The sequence below is a fragment of the Lepidochelys kempii genome, chromosome 4, assembly GCF_965140265.1.
Source record: "Lepidochelys kempii isolate rLepKem1 chromosome 4, rLepKem1.hap2, whole genome shotgun sequence".
In the NCBI taxonomy this organism is placed as follows: domain Eukaryota; kingdom Metazoa; phylum Chordata; order Testudines; family Cheloniidae; genus Lepidochelys; species Lepidochelys kempii.
Genome location: NC_133259.1, coordinates 16,439,638 through 16,462,470, shown reverse-complemented (window position 1 = coordinate 16,462,470; position 22,833 = coordinate 16,439,638). Strand labels below are relative to the sequence as shown.

Here is a 22,833-nt window from a genome sequence, read left to right as displayed (position 1 = left end):
CCCCACCCAGCACCGCATACTAAACCCAACAACTGAAAAAAAGCCCAAACTGCATAGCCCTCAAAGTACATACGTTAATTTCTCAAGTGGCTGCATGTTCATATTGTATCTGCGCTTCCCCTTTTGTCAGTTGCCGAGCCTCCCGTTATTCTCTGGTCTGATTTTCAGAGGCAATGACTGACCTCTATTTCCATTGATATGAGTGAGAACTGCAGGTGCTCAGCTCCTCTGAAATTAAGGCCACTTGTTGTTACCCCTAGAACCTCTCACCTGTTTTACCAATTCAGATATATATTTACCCATTACCAGTCCCCTGAGCCACTCATTCCCCCAAAACTAGGTGTTTAGTATTAAAGGTAAGCTCTAGAAATTCAGCAGCCAGGAACAAATCATATCCTTCCCTAGCAGCCTCTGGTCCCTCCACAAACAGGAACTGAGTGCTTTGCTGCCACTAATATTTGTTCCCAGTGAGATGCTTGTGGCCAGGCTGTGTGGTTTTGTGTCTTAAAAATAAATCCAGCCCCCGACGTACTGAGCTCTTTGAAAACCTGGCTTCAGGTGACTGTGCTGTATTTACAAGTAGTGCTGGTTTTCGTCAATACGAGTCTAATGGATGTTGTTAGAGGAATCCTGACATTGTTTACTCTATTGATCTTTTCACAAACTGAAAAATTATTTTATTTCTCAAAATCTGGCTTCCCCGGGGGATCCTCCCTTTCAGTCTGATCTGTTCAGTTACGATTTCGAATGTCATTTTCTATTAACAATCCGTAGAAGCTGAACTCTGTACGGCATAGAGAATGTGAAATTGAGCACTGTTTACTGAGGGCCTCTTCCACTGAAGTCAAGTGACTTTAGTGGACATAGGACCAGGCCTTTATTTGTCCCCAAAAAGGAAAAGATCCGCAGCAGGCGGCCATTTAAGAGGATACCATGTTCACCTTTTCAAATGTTCCTTCCAACTGCAGTGATGCAGAACTTCCTGGGGGAACATCTTTCTTCACTTCTCTGTGGTCTCTAGTGCGTGGAACAGAGGCTCAAGAACTTCAGCTCCTAGGATGCTGCCTGACTTTGGGGAAATCACACAAACTTCTCTTTCCTTAGTTTCCTCGTCTGTAGAACGTGTGAAGCCAAAATAGCTTGTAAAGTTCCTTTGTGTGAAAAGAACTGTTGAAATGCCAGGGGCTAAAAAAAGGCATTAGTAATCAACAGTATTTTTATTATTAATTTATGGTATCGGTGAGGCCTTGATCCTTTGCAGTATTGTTTCAGGGAGGAAAACACATGAGAAAACGCTGACGTCCTCTGTTATACAAGGGTTGTCTTCTCCTGGCTTGGTAACAAGGAACATTTGGAACCAACAGAGTAAAGAAATCTCAGCAGTAATTACAGGGGACTTGGCAATGATGGGTGTGTGGATAGGACATGGCACGTGCCCACCTGCTCTCTTAACGCGAGGAAGGGAACGAGGAAATCCGTTACCGTGGTCTCGCAGCATTGAGCCAGCCTTTGGTATACATTGATACATCAAACGCTGGCATGGACGGAGCTTTGTTGTAAGTGAGCCAGCAGCAGAGTGGGACTGACTCTTGTCACGACGAGTGAGTGTGTCTAGATACTGAAGTGACAGTTTCCACTAATGATGCTCCTGGATGTCGCCTTTTTCTTGTGGGCTGCATGGGGAAAAAATGAGAGAACTGCGTCCCAGACAGATCTACAGCAGAGGCTGTGAGCTGGAACTGCACTATGTAATTCTTCATGTGGTGCTTGTGGAAATGGAGCAATAGAAATTGCAGATGGAAAAGACCTATGTCTAGTCCATCCTCATGTACGTTTCCCTACTATACACTTACTAATGCTTTGTCCAGATAGTTTTGTGTTTCCTGAGACTGGGGTTTCCACTGCTTCCTTAGCAATTCTCCTCAACTCCCTAGTAGATCTCTCTAGCAGTGAGATTTTTGTGATAAGTCACGTAGAAGTTTTCTTTTCTTAACTGCATTAAATGACTTCCAGTTCCAGTGTAGTCCTAAATAACACCTCTCTCTACTTGGTGTGCAATGGGCTTGGGTATGCTGTGAAACTGATTGCCTTTAAATACTGATGTTTAATGTCCTTGGGGACTAACCATGTTGTAACAGGGTTCAGTGCTGCCTGTGTGGATGGCTATAACACTGTGTGGTCACAATGTGTGAAAGACCATCTAGCCCTGGGCTAACGCCTGGTTTGTTTGTTTTTTAACTTTGTTGTTACATCCATGCAGACAGCACCAAACCCTGTTATGACATGTTGATCCCCCAACTATGCATAAACATGGTTAGTTTCATGGTAGAGATGGGCCCAATGAATCTACAAGTGTTCTCATCTTGTTTTCTACCTTTGTGGGTCCTCTTTGTCCTAGTCAGGCCTGATACTGCCTGCTATCCACCTCCAGCCTGGAGGAGTCATGATGCAATCCCTATCCTTTTGCCCATGGAGGAGTGTCAGATTTTGTCCAGTAATCGGTCCACACTGCTCCTTAACCAGCTGGGGCTGGGGAGAAATAGGGTAGAGTTATGTGAAACATTCACCCTGTTCCTCAGAGGTTGATCGATCCCAGCTTCTGCTGGGTTGGGGAGTGAAAGATGGGATACAAGGCCTGGATACCCATAGGGCAGAGCAGAGTATTGGGGGCTGAGCTTCAGCAGAGAGCGTGAAGCTGCCACGCATCTTCCAGTGCAGTGCCTCCTTTCCCATGGATTCTCCCAGTCTCTGCCTCACACACAACAGAACAGGAGCCAGCTGCGGTGGGCAGAGAGAGAATGGAGCCAGGCTAGATCACAGCAGCAGCATCAGGGCTGTCTTTACTTTGTTACTGCCTGTCATCAGCTATGGGCAGGACTGTGACGGGGGTCCTGGGATGCAAGCAGTCCCCTTACCGCCTTTGTAGGCTACCTGCATTGCAGGTCACAGTGCAACTGGGAGAGCAGCCTCCCACATGAGACAGCTGAGGAGGAAGTAACTTGCTAGGGTTCTGGGGTTATATCCTCTCTGGAGCAAAGAGAACCCAGGAAGGAATCATAGTAATGTCTCCTGAGGTTAGTTCTGGGGCAGCATGGCTACACGTTGCCCCTTAGTCAAGGCAGACCGTAATATTGCAATCTAGCCCTAACTGAGGGGGTTGCATACTTCATAGCTTAGATAGGCTGAGATTATGGCATGCACCAGGGACTCTTTGCCTTCCTCCCATCCCCCTCACAAGCAGCCTGTGTGCCACCTTCCCATCCTCTTCTGTTCAGAGCCTCCCTGCAAAGGGTTCTGTATGCCCCACTTCCCAGGTCCTCTAGTCTCTCCCACATGGCAGGGGGGCTCTGTGTTCCCCCATTCTTACCTTCCCTGCATCAGCACCTTTGACCCCCATACCAGGGTTCCCCCAGTCTCTCTGCCATGCCCAGGGCTGTGTGTACACCCCCATTCCTCCCAAGCCTCCTTCCCCTCCCCACTGTTAGTCTGGGAGATAAGTCATTCAGGATGTCAACATAGTAAACTCTATGGGGAGGATGAGTAGAGATGAGATGGGGTATTGTTATGCTGCGAGGCATTAATAGGTGCCATCAGCTAGTTGTCAGTTATCTGTCGATCAAACATCTCTTGAAGCTGTGCCTCTGCTAATCAGATGGCAGGGGCTTCATGTTTCCCCCATTTTTCTCCTTTCAGTTTTCTGCTTTCCCCCAAAATCAAGACTGTTCTGGCCATTGATGCCTGTGGCATTCTCTGAGATTTTGGAATTGATTGGATGTGGCGTTCAAAAGTTATCACATGACAGACAGACATCAAGCCAGAGCCAGTGAGACCTGTGGCCGAGCAATGGCAGCCATCAGAAAGAAGCTGGTGATTGTGGGAGATGGCGCCTGTGGGAAGACCTGCCTACTGACTGTGTTCAGCTGGGACCCGTTCCCTGGTGGCCTACGTGCCAACAGTCTTTGAGAACTACATCGCTGATATCGACGTAGATGGAAAGCAGGTGGAAGTGGCCCTTTGGGACACCGTGGGGCAGGAAGACTATGACCGGCTGCGGCCCCTCAGCTACCCAGACACGGACGTTATCCTCATGTGCTTTTCCATCGACAGCCCAGACAGTTTAGAGAACATTCCAGAGAAGTGGACTCCGGAAGTGAAACACTTCTGCCCTAATGTTCCTGTCTTCCTGGTTGGACACAAGAAGGACCTATGGAATGATGAGCACACCTGGAGAGAGCTAGCAAAGATGAAGCAGGAGCCAGTGAAGCCAGAGGAAGGGAGGGACATGGCTAACAGAATCAACGCCTTTGGATACCTCAAGTGCTCTGCCAAGACGAAGGATGGCATGCGGGAAGTCTTTGGGCTGGCTTACAAGTCAGGAAAAACAAGAAGTGTACAGGCTGCCCACTCCTGTAAAGCGGCAATGCCCATGAAGAAGGAGACTGCCATCTGTACTGTATCTGTCTTTTCCTTCAAAACTTCCCCCCCCCCCCCCCCCCGTGTGTGTGAACGGGGTACAGTATGGGAACAGCGCTGTTAGGTCTGATGTCTAGAGACATCAAAACCTGCTGCCCAAAACCCACTACCTGAAGCACGTACGGGGAGGTGTCTAGTGGTGCTTCTCTGTGCCATGCGTGGACTGTCCTCCTAAGCTGGTCCTGGGCTCTGAAGGGCCAAATGTCCTTGGACCATCTTTGGCTGAGGCTTCTGTTTTGTATACACCATACAGTGCATTTGAGTAGCTCTCGGTGTTGTACTTCAGTTCCATTTTATACTAATCCCTCATCCCCCGTTACTGTCTGATGCTCTGGACAGATTCTCTACAATATTTAATCTCTACCTTCATACTGTTCCATTAGACTCTCTGCAAAATAAGAAAGCTCTGACACAGTCTGTTCTAATCCTTGCCTGTGGGTGTATGTTCCTGTCCTGGCATCCTGGTTGTGTTTTCTTGAACTCTTGCTTTGTCTCCAAGCCAAGATGTTCAGCTGCTCCTGCTCCAGGGGGTTTTGGATTCTCCCTTTGGTTAAGGTGTACAGCACACCCACCAGCATTTTGTACACAGAGGCAGTCTCTGTTCTGTCTGCACTCAGAGCCTTGCCCTATTCCACCAGTGCTATGCAAGGAACTGTGCTCTGCTGCTGTCAGAAATGCCCTCTGTTGCGCTTTCACCATGGACCTGCACTGTGGTAGTGTCTTCTTATCCTCTTTCAATAAAGTAAGGCCTTGTAAAATAAAAAAAAAATCAAGCTGAAGGCAAACTCAGCCAATAAATCAGTGATCCTAAAACCTGCCGCAGATCATCACTGAGATACTGGGTGATCCTCTCAAAGAAATATCAGCTCAACAACTGGCCGTGAGTGAGTGGTGGGAAGACAGCAGGGAGTGAAAGAGGTGCTGGTATCCTATTGAAAGGAAAGTTGATGTTTTAGCTTTGTTTTTTCCAATGTGCATCTCTTAGTCTTTATTCAAGCTTGAAGGAAATGTGCATATACCACACACACACACACACACACACACACATGCATGCGCGTGTGCAATAGCAAGCCCCCGTTTCTGTCCAGGTATGTCAAGTCTTCATCTTGCATGTTTTCCTCTGGAGAATGTTTCCCTGTGGAACGGAGCTCTTCTGCCTCTTTTAATTTATCAAGAATCTGCATACCCACATAGAGCTACTTTAAACCTAAATGTCAAGAATTCAGTTTCTTAACAATTCGTAGTCTCAGTGACACTCAGGATGTCAGCACTTGAACGCAGAACCTTTGAATTCAGCCAAGTGCTCAGATTAGTTGGTTGCTGTGCACAGTGTGTGAGCTGAGGATGAGAACGAGGGGCGTGGGGAGAAAGAGCACCTATGCACCAGGAATTATTTGGGGGAAGTTTTCTGGCTTGCAAATCTTTATTTGAGCTGTGGGCACCACTAAGAAAGCACATGTGGGTTTTAGTAACAAGCACGTTTTGATGCGAAGCTAAGTTGCCATTTTTAAGGGAGAGTGTCGGCTGCTGGTTAGAGCTGAGAACTGGGAGCTAGGGCTGTTGGGCTCTATTCCCAGCTGTGTGTTCTTGGGCTAATCACTCAGGGAGAGGCTTTAAAAAAAGCCTGCTACTAAATTCCTATTTGAAAATCTCCCCCGAAGTGATTGTTCTGTGCCTCGGTTTCCCCTTTTGGCAAAATGAAAATTATACTTACCCTATGGGGGCCTGGGGAAATGTAACTAATATTTTAACAAGGATTATAGACTGCTTTTAATTCCTGGGCTGATGGTCATCAGGGCTAGATTCTGTGACCCTTCCACACATTGAATAGTGTCTTAATGTACAAGTGCTCTCCCTGAATTGCAGGGGGGTTTCTCCTGGAGTACCAGGACCACTCTGCATGAGCCAGGAGCAATAGTGATCATTCTGCAGTAGCACATGGTAAGTTTCACATACCCTAGTCAGACTTGTTTTGCAAGTTCGAGAGGGGGAAGGATGTGCTGTCTCTAGTAGCTCTTACCTCTTTTTTCTTTGTTTTGCATTACACTTTATTGTCTTTGTTTCTAGCAGGCATGGATGGGAAGAAATGCAGCGTGTGGATGTTTTTACCTCTTGTGTTTACCCTGTTCACTTCAGCTGGGCTATGGATAGTGTAAGTGACCTTCCGCTTGGGTTTTGGGGTGTGTGTGTGAGGACTGAGGTAAATCAGGCATTCCCAAATGTTGCAGTAGAATGGACCACATCTGAATAGAGAGAGTTGCATTGGGCTGGATTGGCAGCTGGTGATCTGCCTTCAGCAAGGGGCAGCATGTAGCTGCGTTGCCCAGGAGCAGAGCAGTGACCAACTCATGACTAGCAGAGACACTTTTTCGTTGCTGCTTCCCCCTTGCTCTACAGAGGAGTAAGGTACACCAGCCATTTTCCTGGCACATCTTCCTTCTTCCTCTGTGTTGGTAAGTTGCAGGGGGCGGAGCCCAGGTTGCCACCCACCGCCTACCCTGGCCCATCCACTCCTCACTCATTGTGTGGGACTAGGAGCAGCAGCCCAGAAAGGCTTCTCTCCTCTCACACAGTGTGGCCTGCAATGCAGGGGATGTACCCAGAGGAGTAAAGGGGCATTTTATGGCTCCAAAGTCACCTGTACAGGTGCGTGGGTGAGCTCACGCATAATAATGAAATACTATTAAGAGAGTCATTATGTACCTTAACTTCTTAAAAAAAAAAAAAAAAAAAAAAAAAAAAGGTGATTTAGCAGCTGGAAATGAGGAGAAGTGACCATCTCTCCACAGACCTGCAGGAATTCACTGTTGGCCACGGTTCTGGAACTATGCGTTAATGATATCCTGACTGATGAGTATGTAGGTTGTGGTTGCAGTTGTAACAGTAACTGCTGGATCCTGACCTCTATCATGAGACGCTGCCCCATGTCAGATGAGTCAGAAAATAAGGACTCGTCTCTTAGCAGCTCTCCCACATCTCGCTCTTGTATTACTGCAGCATGTGCCGATATATACTGGTAAACATCTGAAGTAGAATTCTCTCTCCACTGAAGTCATTGACAACTCCCATTAACTTCAGAGGGGCCAGGATTTCACCCTGAATGGAAAAAGAGAGAAGAGCTAATTTTAAAGATGGAAAGTGGTTTATACAGGATACAGTATACATTGCGGGGATATCATTCAGTGGGGCAGGTGGTCATTATGAGTTCTCTTGCCTTAAGGTGATCTTTAAATTACAAGCCATCAACACTGTAGAAATAAAATAAGGCTAAATGGCAATTGTCCTATAATTAGATGGACGGGAACCTTAGTTATATGGTCACAGTACCCACAGTGGCATTGCCTGTTTGTATTTCAATTACATCATGTGATCTATGTGACCAAAAGGTACAAAACCTATCCCCAAAGGTGTCCTCTGAGTCTAGACTGCTTCCATGCTTCCTCCCATTAATGGCTCTCTGCTGCAGAAGCAGAAGACAAAGACTGAACAGCCATATTTTCCTTTATACAATAGCTTGAGCATTGAGATCAGTAGTGTCAACTGGTAGCATACAGTGTTGTGGTCTGTGGTAGAAAAGAATTGCTTTCAGGAAAACAAGGGGCTTTGATTAACATTACTAATCAAGGCCCGGATCTGTAGAAGCACTTTGCCACGTGCTTAAAGCTAAGTAAGTCTGATTGATTTCAATGCAATTTTAGCACATATTTAAAATTAAGCCCATGTTTGACTGCTTTCTTGAATACGAATGGATATTAGATATTTAAAAGTTCTTTCCTGAATTGGGTCCCAAATAAATTTATAAATTAAAAAACATGGTTGTCTTGGTCTTATATTTGCACTGTGTTTTCTAAACTGCCTGTTTCCTCTTTTGACAGATATTTTATAGCTGTGGAAGATAACAAAATTATTCCATTAAATGTGCCAGATCGGTAAGAGTTTGTCGTTGTTTTGTTTTTAAATCAGTCACTTGTAACAAATATTTTTAGAGACACAAAACAGCAAAATCTTTAATTCTGGCTCTTGTGTTTTTTTTGTGTCACTTAGGAAACCTGGTTCCAAAAGTCCCCCTTACATAAGGTAACTGGATCTCCTCCTCCCCCGTCCCATTCCCCACATATCATTCTGATCAATGGATGTTATTTCTTTCTTTCTCTCTTTAGCTGTCTTAGTAGAGTTACAATGATACACTTTATATTTTTGAAGTATTGCAGGTGATGCACCCCCTGCAAGCTGTGTATTTAGCCAAGTCATGAACATGGCAGCATTTCTAGGTAGGAACCGCGTGGGGAATTTTTTTTTTTTTTGTCTCTCTTAATTCACTTTAATGAGTCATTGGAACATGAATAAAATCCAGTAGATGTTGCTGTCAAAGCTGATTATTTGAAACCTTTTAAAGAGGTGCTGTTAGTATGAAGCTAGTATTATTTTGTAAGTATTTGTAAAAAGACAGAACAAAGCTGGATACGTTTGACCTTCATACTTTCCATTTTATTCTCTTCTTTTATCATCACACCTTAGCCTTGAGTCTGTATGACTGTGTTTTCGGAGCATGGAATGATATTTTTTTTTTATTGCTACTATAAAATCATGCATGGAAACATTGTGTAATTGGTCATTGCATTTGACAAAATGTTATTTCTGAGTTGTTGGTTTTTTTTAAAATTCCATTAGTAAAAGTATGGAAGTTCACAGGTTGCTTCTGATAAGGGTGACGCTTCTAAGTAACATAGTTGGGAGAAACACCTGATAGTTATAATGCTTGAAAAAATGTTTCATTGTTTTTGTCAATAAAACTTTTTGTTATGCATGAGATACCGTAAGTATTTTCTCCTGAAGCTACCTAGACAAATGAATCAAAATGATAATGCTGAATTAATGCTCCATTGTTGTTACTGAGTCCGTCTTTGCCAATGTGGCTGTGTATATTATGGAAGCACCACTCAGAGTTCCATAGTCAAGGCTAAGCTGAGTTTTGCACTTAAAGCAGGGATTCAACCATTTTGTTAAATATAAAAAGTACAGCATATCTTCCTCCAAACCCAGGAAATTCAGAGTTCAGGTGACACTTAAATGAAATTCAAACATGTTAAGGATGGAAAGGTATAGTTAGGGCATCCAAACAGCCTTAACTCTGCCTTGGAGTGACATTGTAAAGGTGGTGGTAGGGGGAATCTAATGATTTTAAAAATAGGTTTAACCATGAACACTATAATGCCTTCATCATCATCATATGGTTATTTCATAGTATCACTCCAAGGCAGAGTTAAGGCTTGTGGGTAAATTGCAACATCCAGCTCTACCATGAGCCTCCTATGTGGCCTTGGGCAAGTCACTTCACCTCCCTGTGCCTCAGTAATGTTACTCACCTCCTTTATTAAGAGATCTACTGATGAAAAGCACAATATAACAGCTAAGTATTATTATTACTAATGTACTGTATCCTGAATTAGTGATGCATGTATTAAGATGGAGTGAAGGTTGAGAGTAGATTTTGAAAGGGGAATGTCTATACACACTGATATTTATGGATATATATTGGACCAGAACCTCAGATAGTATAAATCAGTCTGCCTCCACTGACTTGATAGAACTGCATTATTTTACACTATCTGTGATCCTTGGTCATAACATGTGTATGGGCCTGACACACACAGAGAAAGCTAAATACAATTCTATACCTGCAAGTGCAGTTTCTGCCCTCAAAACCAAATATAACAATATGTATGTGGGAAACTTCTTGTCAGAGTCCAATGTGTTTGACATGAGTACACATCTCCCTGTTGAGCTACTGAAATACTGCCCCACTCCTACAATCAGATCTGTAGACTTTGCACCCACACAAAGCCCCATTAAAGTCCATGGGCTTCTGTGTGGGTGCAGGAGTCTGCCTGTGTGCAGCCGATTTCATGATCTGGTCTTATGTGTATGAGAATGAGTGAATGTTACTTATGCAGTTGTGATGAAAGATCGAACGAACGAACAAGATGTTGAGGCTAAAACCTGCTACATGCCGTCAGCATTTTCTCTTTGAACCTCACCCGGTATTACAATGAAAACTATAGCTATGGAACCCCAAGGCTGGAAACCAACAACAACATGTATTATGATGTCTATGGGCGTTACCCTATCGGGATAAAGCAGAGCTCGTTAGAGCAGGCTGAATGTCTGCTACATTGGATGCTTATGAGGGCTACTTCCAGCTTGTACCATTATTGACCTTAACCACACTGAAGACCTTGCTCTAGGAGAGGACATACTGGAAATTATATAAAATAGTGCAAGTTCAAGGAGGCACAGTATTTAAATATTGCTTTGGTGCTGAGGTTGTTGACCTTTTGTAGGCACAGTAGTGTGCTCTTTTTGTTTTCCTGCATAACTCCCATTAGCATTATTAGGAGTCCCACATGCCTAAAAGGGATTGCTCAATCTAGGTAAAAATTGCTTTTATTTTAAAGGGTTCAAAATGGACCCAGTTTGTTTGTTTATTTTCAAAATAAATTATTGTAATTTTTCATTTACAACTCACACCCCCTCCATCCCCCCCACTGGTTTTAGTAAGTAAAACATTTTGATAAGCATTTCAAAAAAAGTTACCATTTTTAAAATGACAGGTTTCAGAGTAGCAGCCGTGTTAGTCTGTGTTCGCAAAAAGAAAAGGAATACTAGTGGCACCTTAGAGACTAACCAATTTATTTGAGCATCCGATGAAGTGATCTGTAGCTCACGAAAGCTTATGCTCAAATAAATTGGTTAGTCTCTAAGGTGCCACTAGTACTCCTTTTCATTTTTAAAATTTTTCATGGAAATTTTCATTCTTTGAAAAGGCTGTTTTTTTCAGTTAAAAATGCTGACCAGCTCTGTTGCTGATCAGTTCGGAGATGGATGCAGGGAGAAAAAACTACACAACATTAGCAGCAGAATATTCCCCCTGAAACATATTGCCTTTGTCAGTCTATGTCAGATGTCCACTTCAGCCACTGTTCAGGTGCTCAGATTACCTAGCCTTCAGCCTTATTCCCTACAACACACCCCCGGCCATGCAGTAATATTCTCCATAAAATACACTTCCTTTCATGTCCTATTGATCCATTATTGCCAGAATTTTAGGTAGGAGGGCCCTTTGTTCATTCTTGAGGGGAAATTAATGTAATGTTCAATTTTTTTTAATCTGCCTGAACAAAACATGAAGGATCTTGGGATACTTATTTTGGTATATTCATGGAGTCGAGTCCTGGGAATTTTGCCGTTGACTTCAGTGAAGGACAAATTCAGCACTATCTATAGTAATGTGACAGATTGACAGAATTAGCTGGAATATGGACATATAGGGCTTATATTTTCTAAAATGACTAGTGATTGTGGGCGACTTTTTGGGTGTTCTATTTGAGACATCTCAAAGGGGCCTGATTTTTCAGAGGTGAGTGATCAGCATTTTGATCAACAAAATACGTTATGTTTTCCAGCCTTTTTTATAGCCCTATCTGAGCATTCCACGTGACAGCTATGCAGCTGTTTGGTTCTAGATGTGGGCAGGAAATGATTTTTTCATGCTGTAAGCACTTTTGAGATATTGGAAAAAAATTCTGCCCTGAATTGGGATGAAAAATCAAAATCTTGAATTTTGTTGTGACCTGAAAAAAAAAAAAAGATTTGGGTCAATTGAAACCATTTTGTTTCCATAATTTCATTGTGATTTCAACTATTCTTAAATTTTTACAACAAATGTAATTATCGTACATTTCAAAGTGAAAAGTCAAAACAAAACTGGAATTTCTAATTTAAAATGTTGCAAACAAAATATTTCAACAATTTGAAAACTTTTTTCAGTTTTGTTTTTTGTTGAAAAATAGTCAAAACCAAGCCTTTCCTTCAAACCGTTTTGGTTTGGATGAGTCTATTGAAAAAAGATTAAGAAAATTGCTGACCAGCTCTACTTAGTTTTGAAGTTTACAGTTAATTACCAAAATATTTCCCCTCTTTAAGATCACATCTAGCTGTTTCTGCAAATCCTTTATCATCTATATCTCCCCTCCCGCACACAAACACTCTCTCCCATGATTCTAAGAAATAATTAATGAGATTGGGATTTACTAGTTTTAGCTCAGATATGCTACAAGGTTCAGTGCTGCTTTATGATCTTTCATCTGGGGTAGGACCATCTGGTACATGCAAAAATAATGAACATCAGTGCTCAGCAAAGGATACCATCAATATTGTATCTCTCCATTTTGATATGGAGAAGGAACACTTTTTGTTGTTGAGAACATTGCTGTTTCTCTCTTGTTCTGTTGTTGCCCTGTTTTTGAATACTCTTCATCACTGATAAAAACATCAATTGCCGAAATTTTCAAAAGTGTTTTCAAAAGATTTTGGGAGTACTCAAATTTTTGGGTGTCTAATTTGAGACATGTTTACAAGGACCTAATTTTCAGAAAGTACTGAGTGCCCATCTTTGAAAATCTGGCACCTTTAAGATGTCTCAACTGTCATCCAAAAACTGAGGGACCCAAAATCACAAGTCACTTTTGAAAATGTCGGCCCAGCAGATCTTGTTAGTTTGTACCACATGGTTGGATAGTGCCCAATTTGTCTTCCATTGAAATCAGTGGCAAAATCCTAAGGACAGGATCAATGTGTGTATTGAAATTAACATTTTAAAATTCTTTATCTTTTAAACAGATTGATCCAAAACATAATTGAACATTTATGGTCACATCACTTGTGCATGAGCTAGGATTCTCCCTCTCCCATATACTCTGACAATAATGAAGCAACAGCACAGAAAGATGGTTCATTTCACCATATTATTGCCTTGGGGTGCATTGTGAAGATGAAGGTTGTGTAATTTAAGCACCTATATAGTGGCTGATGCAGCCCTCCAAAATAGACTGACTGATTCACGTTATATTGGAGTTACAAAACAGAAAGTAAATAATTAAGATGAAACGGTCATGCCCATGCATCGACTGGGGGGCTGCTGATGTTGGTATTTTGTCCAGGATGAAACTCATTAGAGCCCACTTTAAAGAATACATTTTCTCTACATCAAGTCAAACAGATACAATGGAACCCTTTCAGGATAATACCTGGTACTGTAATGCTTGGGCAACATGCTGACCTGAAATCCCTGGAAACTGTTCTTTTTCTATGTCTGATCCTGATCCCACTGAAGTCCATGGCAAAACTTTCATTGACTTCAATGGCTTGGGACCAAATCCTGTATGCACCGAGCAGGTCCAGTATGAACATCAGCAGTGTCATCATCCCAACACTGCCCTACCACTATGTCTCAGGCATGATCTGTAAGGACCATGTAGGGTGAGAGTGGAACTTGTGCTGAACAGAGGTGAACAAATCATTCATTTTTTGGTTCGGTGGCTGACCTGAAAAATTGGTTCATTTTGAACCTTAACTTAATGTTTTTAGTTTTTCTCATCAAAATGGAAAAAAAAATAAAATTTTTTTTTAAGGTCAAACAAATCAACATTTTCTTAAAATTCCTCCCCTCCAAATTCTTCATTTTTATTTTTTAATATGGCTGGAACTATTTGCCAGCTTGGCCTGCATTCATTAATATATTCAGTACCCCAGTTCTCATTCTGGATGTCTACTTGATTCTTGGTCTCTCTGCAGAGGCTGCTAGCAAAATTCTACCTGTGAAATGGACAGTGTTCCAGGAGAGCTGGACTGAGATCAGCAGTTCATTTTTACATGACTATTCACCAAGTGGTTATTATTTTGTGTCCCTACTAATGTGGTTTGGTTTTCAACCTGTGACCTAGAGGTGCAGGGCTCTATCTCCTGTCATCTGTCTTGTATCAAAAAATTTGACCTATTATTTAAAAAAAAACAACCAATGCTGAAAGAATATATTTGAATGCACCAAACTAAAGCAATGGAACCTACTTAAGAGAGAAATTCACCTTAGCACAGAGAGCATGAATAAGGTCTTATGCACCACATAAAACCTTAAAATAGGGCTTAAAAGGGACCGTAAGGCAGATCTTGGGTCCTTTGTTGTGGGATGAATTTCATTCCTGATGGATATCTGCTAAAACAGAAGATCTAGTCAAACCATACAGTCGTTATACAACAGGATTGTATGTGCAGAAGGCTGAAGGATATGAGGACATTAAGGTGGATTTTCAAAAGAAACATCAGGGAAATGTGTCCAACTGCCATTGGATTTCATTTGAATTTAGGCACCTCAGTCCCTTAGACTCCCATAGTTCCTATTTGGGTTTGTCTACATGTGTTAATTTTTCTTCTCCATGCCTTGCTGCCAGTCACCATTCCTAGTCCAGGAAGAAGATTCTGTGACTTCTTAAAGCAATCATGTCTCCCTTAGCTCCTTTCCCATTAGGAAACTGACTTCTCGCTTACAAGTGGCAGTTCCCTGCCTTGGTCTGACTGGTACTGATCTGGTTAGGAGTGTGCTGAGAATGACATCGATGATATTGAGCCCTGTATGAAATGCAGTATTAGCTACCTAAAATTCCTTGTGCTATGGGCAAGGAGCATGAAAGACTTAGTCAAGTTCCCACCCACTTGTCCTTGTTTTCCCCCTTGCTGGCAGTCTTCGTAGATGGGCCGAGGATGGAATAGTCGTGAAAGTGACCTGTACTCTCACCTCTCGAGGCTGATCCCTCTAGGTCAGAGTTGTGATATGTTGGCAGGGAAGTGAGAAGAAGCTTTCTGTGCTGTCCCTGTTGTGTGCACCACATTTGCAAGGACGCTTTTGAAATGTTTGTTTTATAAAACAATGTGAAGGGAGAGGGCCTGATCCAAATTTTCGATCGGGTCCCTGCTGTGTGCTTCTGGAGGAAGTTATATCATCAAATCGAACTCCTCACAAATGTAGCTAATGGAATAAAACTTCATGCAAATCCTATTATTATCAGTTATGTACATAATGTCCAAACTGTGTCAAATGCTTTCCAGACCAATAATAAAGACACAGTCCTTGTCCAGTACAGTTTCTGTCTAGGTTTTGGACAAGATGCGACAAAAGTGTCAGCAATAAATAATGGGGCAGGGAAGGAAGAGAAGGAATTACCTAAGTTACTTACCGTGCTATTGCATCTTCTGCAATTAAATGCAAGGTGGAATGTTCAAAAGCATTTAGCACTGGCCTACCTCTGCTCTCATGGCCGCTCATGTGAGTTTTACCAGGAGCGGGGTTGAGCGCTTTGGGAAATCCTACCCACCAGGTTTGTGCTGTGTGGGTTTATAACTGTGTCTGGCATTTTGTTTCCTTTTTCAGCACTTGTCGTTGCCGTTCTCCGCTTTATACAGCTGAAGCCAAAGGTGCTAAACCCCTGGCTGAACATCAGCGGACTGATTGCGTTATGCTTGGCCTCGTTTGGAATGACCTTACTTGGCAACTTTCAGGTACCCCACTCCCACTTCCCCCTCCCTCCAGCTTATTGGTAATTAACATGTCATTCTTTTCTGGGTTTCCATGGGCATGTCATGAGGGCTGCATCCATTATCTAGCAGCCCTACCTGCTGTGAGCACAGATCTCTCTGCTCCTGGAGCTGCCCATGGCAGGAGTATGGCTGCTAGAATGGCTGTCCATGCTCTCTGCCTCCTCATACCCTCCTGCCCACTCACTACCTAGGTCTGCCACTGCCTCTTAAATTGCTTCCCTGGTGGCAAAGGGAAGGCGGCAACTGCCGTTAGTAGCACTGATGATTGATTATTTCTAATAAACTTTAAAATTCAATCAAAACTCAAGAGAATTAACCCTCCACTTCCAAGCAGGGTTTGAATCTGTGACACCTGGTTTTCCATCTCCTGGCACCCAACAGCAGCTGGGAGCCTGCCTTACCCCTGGGCAGGCACCGGGCTTGATGGACAAGTGCCTAGGCGTGGGGACTGCACTGGAGGGTGGCCAGCCCTGGGAGCTTGCACACAATTCTATGCTAACAGCAGGCCAGGCTGCCAGCACAGAGCTGCCATGAAGATAGTTGCTTCCTATGATTAGAATATATATTGGTGTTTTACCTCCTGCCTATCCTTAGACTGGCCACAAGAGGGACTTTATATATAAACAGGGAAGGCATTTCCTGCTCCGAGTCATTGCCCTGGCTGTAGTTCTTTCAATTCTCAGTCTGTTCTGTGTGTGTTATTGTTACAAACAAGCTGTCAGCTGTCATTTTGAGACACCACAAGCTTGCTCTAGAGTGGGAATGTGTCCACTGTATTCATGTGTCTGCTTGTTTCCTAGGTGAATATGAAATCTTAGGGGGAGGTTTTCAAAAGTATTTAAAGTCAATGGAGGTTGTGTTCCTAAATCCCCTACGTGTCTTTGAAAATCTCCCCCTGTGGGACAGCTAGCAGTGCAGCTCTGACTGGTAACTGCTGCGCAAGCATGAGAAATTACGCTGGGCCAAATTCTCTGCAGGCATAGCTCTATAGAGGTCAGTGGTATCATGACAGCAGAGAATTTGGCATATTAGTTACACTGAACTGGAAGAATATATCAGTTTTCTTTTTAAAAAAAAGAGAGAGAGAGAAAAATTGAAACCAGATCAGTGTGTGACCTGTTGGCAGTAATCATGTGTCTGCTTGTAACATGTTCCACTCTGACTTTTTATTAAGGATGAGCCAATCAGATACTTTAGGCCAGGTCCTCAGCTGGTGTACACCAATTCAGTGTAGCTTCATTGACATCACTGCGCATCTCCCCTGTCTAGCAGCTTGTGGCCTTGGTTTTGCCTGTGGACCCCCAAGTTGTAAGAGCTAGCCCAGTGCTTGTCCAGCTGTGTGAAGGGGAAGCTGCGAGAGGTGGGGCTGGCTTTAGGAAACCGAATCTCAAAGTTCTCCTTCCTTCCTTTCCAGTATTTTCTGCTCTAGCGAAGGTCTGGTTCTTTAGAAGCTGTTACAGTAAATTACTCTAGGTTATATATTCTGGTTTAATAAAGCCACACCTTGCTGGTGAACAGCACCCTTTTTTGGTCTTGTGCCAAACCACAACCAAGGCGTGTCAATGTTAGCCCATAAGTACATGCCCTTGCTTCCTTATTGCTTACTGGCAACACCACAAAATATAATAGAGGGCTTGCAATAGTGTCTCTGGACAAGATCCGTTCTCTGGGGGATGTTGAGAGAGAGCGAGAGCGCTTAACACACTAAAAGCTACCAGAGCAAAAGTAACGTGGTCCCTTGTTGGCTCACACCATCGATCTTTATTATATTTCCACCCATCACCATAGTATCTGTATGCCTTCCACATGAAATCAGTAGCCAGATCCTTAGTGGACTGCAGAATCTCTGGCTCTTCTCCCTTTTTAGGGGTAAACACTTTTCTGGGAGCAGACTTTTTATTATTTTAGATTTTATTAATTCCTCCCCTCCCTTTTGTTTGTTTGGTTGCTGAGGGTGTATTGGGAAGAAGAGGGGTCATTGTTATGGTGGAAAGGATTTCTCAAATAGGAAGGTTTCACAGTTTTCCTAGAGGTAGTCAGTCAGGAATTGCCTGGCCTCCTCTGGAGGATTGTTCCATAGCCAGATCCATTTGACAGAGAGCGACTTGTCACCAGCTCTCACATTTTTTGTTCTGGCTTTATGATCTGGGTTGTCTCAGAGGAGCGCAGATATGACGGTTCACAGATGGAAATTCGGTCTCTAATGTAACTCGGGGGCTTGATCCATGAATTGCTTTGGAAATTAGGACCAAAGCCTTAAACTGGCAAGAGAAGCTGACTGGGAGCCAGTGGAGGGACTTGAGCGGAGGGCTGATGTGCTCACGGTGGCCTGAGCTGTGGAGAAGTTGGGCAGTTACATACTGGAGCCTGTGCATTGTCTTCCCATTCAGCTCCAAGTACAGTGAGTTAGTGATCCATCTGGAAGTTAGTGATCCACCTGGAGAGAAAAATGCATGGATCCCTGTGGCCAGGTCTCTGTCTGGCAGGAAGGGATGAGGTTTCCTTGCAAACTGGAGGTGAAAACAGGTGTTTTTAGAAACTGATGTTACCTGGTAATCCAGGCTTCAGGAGGAGTCAACAAGGACAATGTCTGGGCCAGCTCTTCTAAGCGTTTCCCCTTTCAAACCACTGTCACTTCAGCTTGAGACAGCCAGTCTTCATCCAAGAGCTAATTTCTTGTTGATTTTTCTGACATTTTAGTAATAGTGGGGTTGTGTCAGCTGAGAATGAATATAGATAGACAGAGGGAGGGAGAGTGGGGAGGCTGTGCAGCCATGCAAAGGGAAGTGTGTGCTGTGGAAATGGTCCCAGATAGGCTAATATCGAAGGCAGCGCTGAGGTCTGAGGTCAGGCCACAGATTCCCCATTGCACATGGATCTTGTACCCCATGCAACCAGCGCAGAGGGGCTGTTGCTGCTGTTCCAGTTTATAGGCTGGAGTAACAACACAGACTTTGAGGCCAGAAGGGACCATCATGATCATGTAGTCAGGCCTCCTGCACATCGCAGGCCACAGAACCTCACCCTCCCACTCCTGAAATAGACCCCTAACCTCTGGCTGAGTTACTGACGTCCTCACATCATGGTTTAAAGACTTCAAGTTACAGAGACTCCACCATTTACACTATTTTAAACCTGCAAGCATAGGCGGCGAGTTCTATGGGCCCCTGGTGCCTGGGCACCAGGAATATTCTGGGCCCAGCTCCAGCAATGTTTGAGGCCGGGTGTCTCCCTCGGCCCTGCCTTCTGCCCCCTGGCGCTCCCCACCGCACATCCCCGGGTGATTTAAAACAGGCCCCCACCCACCACCAGCAGTGCAGCAGAGCTGAGCAGCTTCCTGCCTGCTCACTCCACATGGCTGCCGGCCCCTGGGCAGGGTGGGTCGGGTCTGTGTCTATGTGCGCTGCTTCTGCTCCAAACGCCCCTGTGGCCAAAAGAAAGCTGCGGGGGCAGTACCTGGGAGTAGCAGTGCAGGGAGGCCCCCTGGCCCCCCCCTGCGTAGGAGCCCCAGGTAAGCGCCGCACCCCCTCCCTCCCTGAGCCTGCACTCCCTCCCAGATTCTGCACCCCAGCCCAGAGCCTGCACCCAAACTCGGGCCAGAGCCTGCACCCCTCACCCCCTCCTGCACTCTCTGCCCCAACCTGGAGCCTGCACCCAGCACCCAAACTCCATCCCAGAGCCTGCATCCCAGACCCCCTCCCCCATCCAAACTCCCTCCCAGAGCCTGCACCCCTCCTGCACCCCAATCCCCTGCCCCAGCACAGGGCCTGCACCCCAGACCTCCTCCCCCATCCAAACTCCCTCCCAGAGCCTTAGGCAGGTTTCGAGGGGTGGGCTCTGGGCGTTCTGGGCACCACCAAAATTTCTACAAACCTGCTGCCCCTGCCTACACGTGACTCGTGCCCCATGCTGCAGAGGAAGGCGAAACCGCCCCAGTATCTCTGCCAATCTTACCTGGAGGGAAATTTCTTCCCGACCCCAAATATGCTGATCAGTTAGACCCCTAGCATGTGGGTGAGACCCACCAGCCAGACACATAGGAAAGAATTCTCTGTAATAACTCAGCCCTCCCCATTGAGCGTCCCATCTCTGGCCATTGGAAATATTTGTTACTAGCAGATGTCTTTATAGGCAGTCTCATCATACCATCCTCTCTACACACTTAGCAAACTCAGTCTTGGGAAACCAGTTAGGTTTTTTTGCCCCTCTGCTCCCCTTGGAAGACCGTTCCAGAACTTCAGTCCTTTGCCTAATTTCAAGTCTAAACTCATCGCTGGCCTAGCGGCAGCCCCACTCCCTGCCCCTGGGCTAGGGGTGGATGGATGGCTTTCAGCTCCCTGCACTCCACTTACATGGAGCCCTGTAACACTCAGGCGTTCTGTGGGTGGAGTGAATTTCACTAGCTGTGTCAAGGACAAGCTGGAAAACTGAAAGACAAGACCAAGTGAATCTATTATTTATACTGGCTTCCAAAGTGTGCAAGGTGCTTAAACACAGGGTCTGGCCCCTGCCTTTTTGAACAAAAGCCACAATTCTGTATGTATCATTTTGCCTTCAGAGTCTGAATCAGACGGGGTCATGGTCCCAAATCACTTCTGGTGAGCCTCCATTGACTTCACTGACAAAGGGTGGATTTGACTTGCTCTGATCATGGTGAAGTAGCAGCAGATACTCCCAACAGGGTTGCTTTTTACTAGGTGAATTCTTATTTATAGATAAAATCTGAGATTTTCAAAGCTTCTGAGACAAATTGGACACACCTCTCCTTTTGATTGGAATGGGAATTGTGTGTCCAAATCCCCTAGGTGGCTTTGAGAATCTCACCCAAAAAGCTTCACTTTGTCAGAATCCAAGCCAGGCTTGTGGCGCCTTTGTCTGGCTTGTTACTTCCCAGGTGACTTGGCCTCCCCTAAATTAAGTCACTGTGACTGGGTAGCTAATTTGTATCTGTGGTCCCAGTCCTGCAAGCTCAGGCAAGAGGATGCCTGTGTCCCAATGGAACCCCTTTGAAGTCAGTGGGGCTCCATCTGCATGGAGCTCATTCATTGCAGGACTGGGCCCGTGAGCATCAGTGTTCATGTCCACAGAACAGCACCGACCAAGGCGCAAAGAATTGTCCCAGCATGCACTGGCCACGGTGGAGAACCAGCAAAGGATTTTCTGCAGGAAAAATCTCGTTTGGTTTTTCCGGCGGCCTTGCCAGAGAGCTGGCGGGGATGTTTGCAGGACATCACTTTGTCTACTGCTCTTTGGTTTGGGAGGAAATTCTGCTTGCAGCAGCAGCTAGGCTGTAAACAGCTGGACCTCCCAGACACCTATGTTGCAACTGAGTAGGAAGGCAGCATTGGCTGTGTATTTTGCAACCAAGTGATTCTTCTTTAATATGACACCCCTCCTTCCGCCTTCCCGAAAGTAGGATCACACTGAGGAATTGTATAGATGTTTTTTCTTTGGGGTGTATCAAAGAAATCACAAGTTCCTTTTTCTTTGTAGCTCTCCAGCGACGAAGAAATCCATAATGTCGGCACCTCCCTGACGTTCGGTTTTGGGACCCTGGCCTGCTGGATTCAGGCTGCCTTGACACTCAAAATAAACCTAAAGAATGAAGGAAGAAAAGCTGGGATTCCACGAGTTGTCTTGTCAGCCACTATAACCCTGTGTGTAGTCCTTTGTATCCTTTCGCCTTGCTTGCTGGACCTGCAGGCAGCTAGAATAACATGCCTGCTTATCATGAAAGGAGGGGATTTAAAAAATAATGTATGGTATAAAACTGCTTTCCCCCTTTATAGCACTATCTGTCCTGGGAGCGCAAAACATTTATGGCCACTAACAAATTTAGTCTCACGCTTACCTCCTGGTTAGGTTAATATTGTTATCCCTGTTTTACAGGCGAGGGTACTGAGACACGGAGAGATCATGACTTGTCCTAGCTTATTTGTGCAGGAGCACTCTGCGGCAGGCCAAGGAAGAGAGCCCTCATCACCTGTGTCCCTGTCCTGTACCCATACCACAAACCCGTCCTCCCTAATCACTTGGATTTGACTAACAAAGGAGTGAAGAAGTTACCGCTTTGGGGCTGGTCTTCAGTTCTCCCGCTGTGCCTTGCTTGCCCTCTAGTCGGGACTGTGCGGTTGGCAAATTCTGACACCTGTGTCCATTGTGATAGAATTTACATGTGCAGAGCCCACCTCCCCCGTGACTTTAATTCTGTTACCTGCACGTGTTAGTCTCTGCCATTTGCATGTGCGGGTGATAGTGCTGGGAGCACATACACAGGTGTTTGTGCAGGCTTTTTGAAAATCAGGCCCACGGGACACCTGAGGGCTATTTCTGGGTCTGCACCTGACCTACTGTGTGACCTGGGCTGGTCACTGAGTTGGTTTGTGTCTCAGACTTCCCAGCTGTTCGAAGGAAGAGAACAATGCTTACCCCCATTGAGACCTCTAGCTGGAAAATGCTGTAGAAATGCTAAGTAGTGTTGTTGTTAATGGACATGGGGCCCAGTTCTATTTTAACTTAGTTCAGCATCAGATGCATTGTGATGGGCACTTTATAGAACTGTTATTTATCTCTCACTATAGTAGTGGATGTAACAGGAGAGAATTGCCTTTTGTCATCATCACATTCCTGTCAAGAAACAAAGCCAAGAAAAGCTATCACTTCTGAAAGTTTCCATGAGGTCTCTTTACACAAACATTTAAATTCTCATCATTCACTGTGGTTGTCAGCAGTGGGTTTAAAACTCCTTCTATATCATTTCAGAGGTTATTATACCATAGAACAATACCTGAATCCCAATTAATAAAGCAATATGACTAAATTGCTATTACACCATTGGACATATTGGCAACTCTTGTGTAGGGCCATGAAATGTTTTAGGAGAAAATCTTGGGAAAACAAAAGGAGCCAAGCTTCTTAAGATCAGAAGTG

At 44.6% G+C, this 22,833-nt stretch overlaps 1 protein-coding gene and 1 pseudogene across 9 annotated transcripts in view; both read left to right on the top strand.

Annotated features, from left to right (window-relative positions):
- TMEM150C (transmembrane protein 150C) overlaps window positions 1–22,833 on the top strand; it is a 41,202-nt gene that overhangs the window by 14,264 nt on the left and 4,105 nt on the right. For 3 of the 9 annotated variants that reach the window (XM_073340498.1, XM_073340501.1, XM_073340507.1), the window contains 6 exons: window positions 6,541–6,625; window positions 8,349–8,402; window positions 8,518–8,550; window positions 8,677–8,744; window positions 15,737–15,864; window positions 21,397–21,574. In XM_073340498.1, the coding sequence (XP_073196599.1) occupies window positions 6,546–6,625; window positions 8,349–8,402; window positions 8,518–8,550; window positions 8,677–8,744; window positions 15,737–15,864; window positions 21,397–21,574 (541 nt within the window). In that variant the 5' untranslated portion in view covers window positions 6,541–6,545. Of the gene's footprint in view, window positions 1–6,339; window positions 6,415–6,540; window positions 6,626–8,348; window positions 8,403–8,517; window positions 8,551–8,676; window positions 8,745–15,736; window positions 15,865–21,396; window positions 21,575–22,833 lie in introns of all 9 variants that reach the window. The other 6 variants (XM_073340506.1, XM_073340502.1, XM_073340504.1 and 3 more) reach the window with 3 other exon arrangements.
- Window positions 604–4,486, top strand: LOC140910175 (rho-related GTP-binding protein RhoC pseudogene; annotated as a pseudogene).